This window comes from Ursus americanus, chromosome 28 (assembly GCF_024610735.1).
Source record: "Ursus americanus isolate L20-20 chromosome 28, mUrsAme1.1.p, whole genome shotgun sequence".
Taxonomy (NCBI): domain Eukaryota; kingdom Metazoa; phylum Chordata; class Mammalia; order Carnivora; family Ursidae; genus Ursus; species Ursus americanus.
In genome coordinates, this window is record NC_142154.1 from 247,559 (window position 1) to 257,201 (window position 9,643).

Genomic DNA, 9,643 nt, shown 5'->3' on the forward strand with positions numbered 1-9,643 from the left:
CAGACTGAACCAGAAAGGGGTTCAGAGCTAAGCGAGGGGCTGAGGCTGCCACTTGGGGCCCCGTATAAAGTCAGCGGGCAGGAGGCTAGGCTGCAGTACAGTAGCGGGCACAGAGACGTGAACCCCTGAGAGAGAAAAACACAGAGCTTCCTCAATCCTGGTCCATCTTCTTGAGATACAGCCATATTTCACCAGCCTGGGAGCTCGGTAGCATGACAAACCCGTCTTTGCTTGAGGTAATGGGTGTCTCTTCTTGGCCACCCAAAGGGCCAAATCTAGAACAGAAAACGTCAACAAAAGCAAAGATAAAATCAATAGAATCTTGGACAAAATGTGGAGGGTTGGTGAGTCCGTGGTCACACCTGGAATAGTAGAATCATATTAGGTATAAGTAATCCTTGGAAAGGTACGCACTGTGTGTCTACTCTGCAAGCAAACTGTTTCATTGCTAACCGAACGCACAGCCCATTCCAGAGCATTCCAGAGTCCAGGGAAGAGACAAGATTAGAAAACACGGACTTGGGTCCCTCCTAGCAAGGTAACTGTCCTGCAACAGACATGTGACAAGCCCAGATAAACTAGGCTAAAGCAAGAGGCAAAAAAGTCAGCTACGGGTACAACCAGTCTTAACTGGCCAGTAAGACAATCATAACATCATGGCCAGCAGTGGCTACCCTGGGCATTACACAAAGTGAGTAAGAGCGGGCTGCACAGATAGACAGCTGGGGGGTAGATATTCAAACGGACACAGGGAAGAAGAGACCAGACAGCCTTCAAGTGACAAAAAGAACAGCCTCTGGCTTAGAAATCCTGGTTCCCATGAGCGTTGACTATGCTTTCTTCCTCTGTCTTCAGATGTCTGGAAATTGCAACATTTTTCCTTAAGTTTCTGTTCCTTATGTTAAGGGTGAAGACTGAACACACAGTATACAGCAAAGGTAGAAAAGAAAAACGCTGACCGCTGACAAGGACAGAGGGAACGGAACACTTCCAATCCACTAATGCTACAGAACGACAAGCTCGCATCAAAACTAAATGTCACACATACAGAGCAGCTCTGTGTCAACAGGGACGAGCTGAAAACAAGCTCCACACTAAGCCGCGGTGCACCCGCCTGGGCCGTCCTGTGCAGCCATCCGAGGCTGCTGAGAAGTCGCAGTATCCCCTGCTACCTGGACTGCCGCTTCGACCCGGAAACCAAGCAGGTTCAGACGGCGCGGGTACTAGTATTCCAGGACACAGAGAGACGTTCACGAGACAGCAGTAAACAAAGGTTACAAACCAACATACGCCACGTTGCTGTTAAAAACAGCATGTCCACATATATTTGTACGACTCATCCACAAAGAGACTGTTTCTGCACCGCTTGTAATGTGGTCTTTCTGTGATTCTCAACCCCAATCTTATTTCTTATAAACAATGAAAACACTCCTAAAAACTCAGACTTCTCCAGAGGCTGCAAGTTAGGATTAGGAAAACCCGGCCTTGGCTTCACTGCAGGTCAGGGAGGGAGACAGACAGGGTGCCAGGCTGAGCTGAAGGACAGCAGGGGCTCCACTGCTCAGGGACAGCTAGTCTCCACCACAGGCTTCATGACAGCCAGCCCCTCCATGTCCTCCTCTGCCCTCCACACCTTCCTTTCAGCCTGTAGGAGGCCTTCCCTGCACCTAACTCCCCGAGTGTGGACTGTCCCTCTGTTCACCAGCAGCTCAAGTCCTCACTCCTTCAGAAAGCAGCCTCTGACTGCTCTGAGAGCAGTGATCTCTCTCCCCTCGGAAATAGATCTATTTTCACAGTAACAGTTACTTGACTTCTCCAGGACACAGTCAGTGCACTCAAGGGCCACACGGGCAGCTCGGGATCCCTAAAAATGTGATTTCCTGTAAGTGAAGTTATATAAGACCAAAATGGAATCAATGTGCACAAGGTGTCCACTTCCATAAAGATCCCGTGAGTGTAAGCCTGGGAAGTAAAAAGATAAAATGGCAGTAAAAAAGCAGAAATCAAATGATTTGTGTTGTGCCCCATAGAAAGACAGAGGAAGGGGAAGGAGGAATCCCCCGGGGAAGGACGAATCCAGGCTGGTTCACTCCCCAACTGTGCAAGCACTTCTCCCTGCGCTGTCCCCCGTAAACGCTGGAAGGCTACCCCCTCTGTCCTCCAGCCTCCTTGAAGGGGACAGCGGCCAGTGACACTCTGGCTGAGGAGCTGCAGGCCCATGTGGGGGCTCTTCTCCCCGCTGCCCCTCCAGGGGCCTAGAACACGGGCAGTGTCTGGAGGTGCGGCAGCATCTGCCACCAAAGAATGAAAGCAAAACAGAGAACAAGAAGCCTGGCTCCTGGGTCCTTGCCGACACTGGCGTGCTACAGTCCGTCTGCCAACTCTGGATTCCTGCTTCATGAGAAAGATAAACCCCATTTGTTAAAATCATTGTACAGAAGGGTTTCAGCTCCCCGTGCTGTAGGAATTCCTGACACGTGAGCAGGGGGCTGACAGGAGTTCACCCCGTCTTTCATCCCCAGGATGGGAGGACAGAGCACACTCCCCTTCCCTGGCAGGGAGCTCACCACAGCTAGCTCTCCACCCGGCCGGCACCAGCACATGGGCCCGAGCCCCAGTGACCGCCTAAGCCCCCTGAGCACAGGTCTATGAGGTCACTCAGTCTGGTCTCTCCAGAAGGGCAACACACACTTTCTGTCCTGATGACAAACAAGTAAAACAGCCAGCTACTCCACTTACTCCTTTCTCTCCAAGTCAATTCTTTCAAATTTTATTCCCTCAAGTAATTACTAAGAAATTGCTCTAGTAATTATTAATAAGCCTTTCATAATAACCACTCTATGAATAAAACAGGGCTTTAATCCTATGGAAATAAACACCACATTTCTGTTTTGAAGGCATTTATATTTACAGGTGTGTTATTACCGTATTTATCCTGGTTATAAAACCTGGATGCGCAGGGACTCACTTACCTCTAGATGCCCGTGAAAATTTATTTGCCAGAGAAAATTTAGCTTTTACATCATGAACCATTCTCTTTCAATGCATTTTAATTGTTTTTGAAAGTTTCCTACTGATTTTCTGCATTTCAGAAACATAGACCATCTTCAAGTAAGCATATTTCCACAAATTATCCACAGAAAGAACTTACGCCCAATTTTTAAAATATCCTCACATATGTTCTTTTATTATTTATTAAACTATAAAATATGGCTTAAGAAACTCTTAGGCCAGAATCACTAAATATTAGAAGGAAGTAAAGGGAAATAAAAATCCTTTCTTATGTATAAGCAATTTAGCTGTTCCCTTTTCAAAACTAATACAAACTCATCATTGGTGAAAGGATAAAATAAATGTGAATTAAAGACACGTGGTGCTTACGAAAATGACCAACCTGTCTCAGTACAAATCACGGCACCTCAACATGGAAGGTAAGGGGTACTGCTCTCATTTTGGTGAACCTCTTATTTTTAAAGGCAACCTAATTCTAAGACAGGTTGCTTCTCCCAACACATTGAAATTTTCTCACAATGTACAAGAAAAACTGTTAGTGGCAGTCTAAATACATCAAAATCTACAGAAAAATCACGAAAGCAATCTTAATTAAATAGCATAAGAAAAGATTAAAAGGAGAGCTCCCTCCAAAATGCACTGCAACAGATCTGGCATTTATCTTTCCTAGTAGTTTTCCCAGAAAATCCACACAAACAAAAACCACTTTTCCAAACAGGTCTTCTCTTCATTGGCTGGTTCAGGTGCTCAACTGACAATAAAGTCAAGACTTCCATCCAATTCCCTAGGGTTGAGCCAAGTTCACTCTTCTGAGATCTCAGAGAAAGGTTTGGCCCTAATCAGGCGCCTGCAAAGGTCTGCCAGAAGAGCTGGCGCACAATCCAGGGTAGACCATGCGCAGTACTGGAGCACCACTCCATCAGGGGCCGCTGACGATGCCTATTCAGGTATTACAGGTAAAGAATCGTGGGCTCTGTTCACTTGAAAAACTGAAGCATGCGTGTAATAGGTGTAGACTATCATCAGTTAGGGTTTACTGTTGTTTTTAAATTGCAATAGTTTCTCTGCGGAAAAAAATCATTGCTAAATTAACTTACATTTTAAAATGAGAGGTTAAAGTATGGACTTACACCCTCCTCTAACAAAAAGTTGTCTCAAAAGGAGTTTTTAAAATGTTAGAGATTATGTGTAGGTTTGCATGTTACAACATGGTGGGAGTAAATCTAACATTTCTTCAGCTCAGCTTAACAAATGCATTTTTATTATTACAAACTAAACAAACCCCCCAAAGTTTAAGTAACATTACCATACTTGGTGCCTCCAAGTCTAGGTACATTGAAGAACTTCTTACGCGAACTGTCATTCAACGTTTCAATAAGGTACTCAAAGGCGTATCCTGAAAAAAAAATATATATGCTTTCATTAAACACAGCTACAAAGTACCTTAATTTAAAATGAAAATAACTGGAAGCCCACTTTGTCCAAGAGAATTTTCTGCAATGTTGCAAATGTTCTCTAGTTGCACTGTCCAGTAAGATGCCATTGGCCACACGTGGCTACTGAGCACTTGAAATGTGGCTACAGCAACGGAGGAACTGAATTTTAAAATTTAATTTTTATTAATTTAAATTTAAATAATCACATATGGCCAGCGTCCACCGTACTGGACAACACAGATCAAACCAGGACTCTGTCAAATAAAAACAGGTAAGATGCTAACTCCTGAAACGTGGTAACAAAGAATAACCGGAAAGGACAAACAAGAATGGTGTAAATGATGTACAGGCGTTTTGGGAAGACAAGTCTTGAAAAATGCTACGTACAGACAGAACAATCTGAGAAGGTGACAATTGTCAGAAGGACCGATTTTTTCAAAAATCATCGAATGACAATCTTCACAGAGCATTCAACATGGACAAAATCGAAACCACACCAAAACACAAAACTTAGCAGGTAAGACTACCAGGTCTTAGACTGAAGGTAGAAATGAACAACAAAATATCTGGGTAATTTAGCAGATTCTCCCCAAGAGAACACGTCTTTCTGGTTTTGCACGACATGAACCTAGGGGTCTCACTGGAGCGCTCCCCAGCTCCCAACATGGGGGGGGGGGGGACACCTTCAGGTCAGGTCTTTTGTGCAGACTCATCGCTGTGGGTGGGCAGGACCCTCCGTGAGGGCAGCACCCGTGAGTCCAGGGCAGAAGACAGGAGCACAGCCCCCTCAGAGAGCAAGAGTGTTCCCTCTCATGCTGGGGGTGGGGGGAGAGGTGGACAGGGGAGCAGGGGGGTGGGGAGCAGGGGGGTGGGCAGGAAGAGGCAGGAAGGGCATGGGGGTAGGGAGGCAGGGGGCAGGAGAGGCAGGGGGGCAGCAGGAAGGGCAGAGGGGCAGGGGAGGGGGGCAGGAAGGGCAGGGGACAGGGGGGCAGGGAGGGTGGGGAGAGGCAGCGCCGCAGCGCCGGGAGCCGGTGACCCGAGCCCGGCCTTGACCGCCCCCCACCCCTGCCCGGGGCCCGCAGCAGAGGGCGGGGGGGCTCGGGCCGGTCGGCGGGGCCCACGAGCGGCCCGCGGGACCCCAGCTAGGAGACACCGGCCGACCCCGCGGACGGGGGCGGCGGCAAGGCGGGCGGCCCCCCCGACCCCGGCCAGGGCTGCCGAGGAGCGGCCGCGCGCAGCTGCGGGGGGGGGGGCTCTGCGCAGGCCCGGGCCGCGGCGAGGGCGGCCGGGGCCCCCGGGGAGCGCGGCCCGAGCTCGCGGGCCCCGGCCGAGCGACCCCCGGCGACGGGAGCGAGCCACGCGGCGCCGGGCCGGCACTGACCTGCACCTGGGGCGTCCATCGCCGGGGACCATAGTATCCCCGCGGGGAGGGGGCCCCGCGGGGGGAAGGCGGGGGAGGCCCGGCGGGGAGAGGGGAAGAAGGCGGGCGGGCCGGCGGGGGAGCAGGAAGGGGGCAGTCTCGCGCAAACACCGCGAGAGCCGCAGCGCCAGCCGGCCTGCGCTCGCGGGATTTGCCGCCCGACTGTCGCGAGATCTTCGGACGTGGAAACAAAGAAAGACGCGGGGCGGCGCTCCCAGGGGGTGGTGCTCGCGGGCGTCCGGCGGGGGCTGTGGGGCCGGGCGGCGCGCGGGCTCCCGCGAGAACTCCGCCGGTAACAGCGTCGGCCCACCCCGCGGCCCCGGACGCTCGGCACGGCCCCCTCGTCCCGGTCCTGCAGGGCCCCCACCGCCGAGCCGCCGCGGGCCCAGCCCGGTTTCCAGGCCTTCCCCTCCCATCGGACTGCTGGCCTGGTTCTCTCCTTCCCGTCCCGAACGCTGCTCTTGCTGCGCCTGGCGCGCGGCGGCGGGGTGTCCGGAGACCCCAGGGCTCTGCCCTGCGCCCCGACTCTACGAGCGCCGGCCCGTCCCACCCGGTCCCTTGGGTTCGTTCGTGGTTGGCGGCTGCTGCTTCCCGGCCACGGCTCCTGAGCCCGGAGATGTGGGTGTGCTGCAGTACCACGTCCACAGACGCCCCAGACAGCACCTCCAAAACGGAACCCACCATTTCCCCCCCAAACCCACGAGTCCTTTCGTGATGCCTGCCTCGGTGGATGGTACCGCCGTGGCCCGCTTGTCCAAGCCAGAGACCCGCACACCGTCCTTGACCTCCGTGCCCAAGACCTGTCCGTGCAAACCCCAGCATATTTCCCCTTCATTCACCCTTCTAGCCGCCCGCCCGCTCCCACCCCGCTCCAGATTTGAACACTCCCTGTCTGGACGACCCCAGCGGTCTTCTCAGAAAGAACCCAGGACATGAGTCCTGTTGTAGTCTTCATCTTCACGATGATGAACAAACCGTGGAGGAACTTACCCAACGGTACCCAGGCACCAAGTGACTCAGGACTTGAACTCGGTTCAAACGGATGACCGAGCCCAGAGGTTCAGCTTAGTCCTTGGTCTGGTATCTCGCACTTGTGGTTCTTCCCCTTTTCCAGAGAACTTCTTTGGGCAGAATCCCTTTTCTCCCACGTGCTGTTCTGTGTTCATGGAAGTCTCTGCTGTGCGCTGTCTGGCTAACCCCTGCTCCTCCTCAGGCCTTAGTCCAGATACTATTTCCTACAGGCAGCACTTGCTGACCTTCCCCACCCCCCAGTCTGGTTTGGGAACATGATGAAACGCTTCTCTCGTGCGGCACCTGGGTGGCTCACTCAGTTGAGCGTCTGGCTTCGGCTCAGGTCATGATCTCAGGGGTCCTGGGATCAAGTCCCACGTCAGGCTCCCTGCTCAGCGGGGAGCCAGCTTCTACCTCCGCCTCTTACACCACTTGTGCTCTCTCTCTAATAAAGAAATAAAATCTTAAAAAAAGAAAAAAAAAAGAAATGCTTCCCTATCCTATATTGCAGAAAATGCACTTTATTACACTTGATTGTAATTGCTGATTTCCTATATTCCCCACATTTCAGCTGCATGCAAGAGTACGGAAGGAACAGTAGCTTAAACAACACAGACCTATAATTACCTCCCGTGACACAATCCATAGTAGGCAGTGCGCAGGGATCAGTCACATCATCAAAGACCCGGGCTTGTTCCTTATTTTGGCCTCACACGCCTCAGCATTTGGTTTTTCTTTCTCAGACCTGTCACCTCACGGTTGTAAGATGACCACACCAAACAGAACACGATGTTATCCTACAACTTCCCAAAGCAGGAGGGGAACCGGTGCAGATCATCTCTCTCTGTAATTACTATTTTTTAATGTCGTCTCCTTGCCCAACGTGGGGCTTGAACTCACAACCTCAGGATTAAGAGTCGCATGCTCTCCTGACTGGGCCAGCCAGGCGCCCCAGAGCATCTCTCTCTTTTTATCAAAGAACATATTTTCCTGAAGATCCTTGGCAGACCTCTCTTGGACCAGAAATTAGATCAGTCCTTCCCCACCCCATCAAACCCAACACTGCCTTTCAAGGCGTATGATTTTCTAAAGTCTCCTTTAGAGGAGGATAACGGGCAGGAAATTCACAGGTAACATAACTTACACAAAACAATAAAAGAATCTACATGATGCCCTAACTGTAATATAAAGGAAATATAAAAGGAAAGTAACTTATTAGAAATATTATTATATAAGACACAGACATTATCTGATGACGTAATGATATCATCCGATGCTGGCACCTACTTATAATGGTTTTCCAGAATATAAACATTTTTTCACCTGCAGTTGACATTTCAAAATAAGGATGAAGGGGCGCCTGGGTAGCGCAGTCATTAAGCGTCTGCCTTTGGCTCAGGGCGTGATCCCGGCATTCCAGGATCGAATCCCACATCGGGCTCCTCCGCTGGGAGCCTGCTTCTTCCTCTCCCACTCCCCTGCTGTGTTCCCTCTCTCTCTGGCTGTCTCTCTGTCACATAAATAAAATCTTTAAAACAAAAAACAAAAACAAGTTTTGAGGCCTGGATGGCTCAGTCGGTCGAGCAAGAAATATGGTACAAGCATATGATCAAACAAATTGTGGTGCACCCACACGATGGAGTACTACTCAGCAATAAAAAGGGAGAAACTAATGATTCAACAACCTGATGATACAACATCTAGGGAACGATGTTGAATGAAAAAAAAAGCCAATTCTAAAAGATTCTATACAGTACAGCTCCATTAGCATAACATTCTTGAAAATGTGCCAATTACAGAAATGGAGAACAGATTAGTGGTTGGCCAGTGGCTCGGGGATGGTAGGGTATAGCCGAGAAGGAAAGTGGGTGTGATTATAAAAGGGCAACAAGGTGCGCCTGGGTGGCACGGCGGTGAAGCGTCTGCCTTCGGCTCAGGGCGTGATCCCGGCGATCTGGGATCGAGCCCCACGTCAGGCTCCTCTGCTATGAGCCTGCTTCTACCTCTCCCACTCCCCCCGCTTGTGTTCCCCCTCTCGCTGGCTGTCTCTATCCTGTTGAATAAATAAATAAAATCTTAAAAAAAAAAATAAAAGGGCAACAAGAGGGATCCTCAGAAATGGTATCTTCCCTGTGGCCGTGGTCACATGAGAGATAAAATCACATAGAATTACACACACAGCTGGCAAAGCAGTGGAAATCTGAATGAGGTCAAAGGATGGTATCAATGTCTACATCCGTATTTGCTGTTGTGCTGTTACATTGGGGAAGACTGGGTGAAGAGTATGCAGCATCTCTATTACTTCTTACAACTGCATTTAAATCTAAAATGATCCCAAAATAAAAAGGTTTTTTTTTAAAGATTTTATTTATTTATTTGACAGAGAGAGAGACAGCCAGCAAGAGAGGGAACACAAGCAGGGGGAGTGGGAGAGGAAGAAGCAGGCTCATAGCGGAGGAGCCTGATGTGGGGCTCGATCCCATAACTCCGGGATCACGCCCTGAGCCGAAGGCAGACGCTTAACCGCTGTGCGACCCAGGCGCCCCCCAAAATAAAAAGGTTTTAAGATGGGTGAATTAAATTTCAATGAACTTATTTACTTTTTTAAAAAGATTTTATTTATTTGTCAGAGAGAGAGAGCATGAGTGGGGGGGGCGGCAGGCAGAGGGAGAAGCAAGCTCTCCACTGAACAGGGAGCGGGATGTGGGACTCGATCCCAGGACCCTGGGATCATGAGCTGAGCTGAAGGCAGACATTTAATGAC

The 9,643-nt window shown here is 50.3% G+C and overlaps 1 protein-coding gene across 2 annotated transcripts in view; it reads right to left on the bottom strand.

Moving 5' to 3' along the window:
* IREB2 (iron responsive element binding protein 2) overlaps positions 1–7,022 on the bottom strand; it is a 46,011-nt gene extending 38,989 nt beyond the window's left edge. Inside the window, exons 1-2 of one of the 2 annotated variants that reach the window (XM_045804436.2) lie at positions 6,859–7,022; positions 4,319–4,408 (exon numbers count right to left, since the gene is read on the bottom strand). Coding sequence is in view for 1 of the 2 variants with exons in the window: in XM_045804435.2 (XP_045660391.1) it covers positions 4,319–4,408; positions 5,830–5,848 (109 nt within the window). In the remaining variant the exon portion in view is untranslated. Of the gene's footprint in view, positions 1–4,318; positions 4,409–5,829; positions 5,983–6,858 lie in introns of those variants that run through there. The other variant, XM_045804435.2, reaches the window with a different exon arrangement.
* Between the last annotated feature and the right edge of the window lie 2,621 nt (positions 7,023–9,643).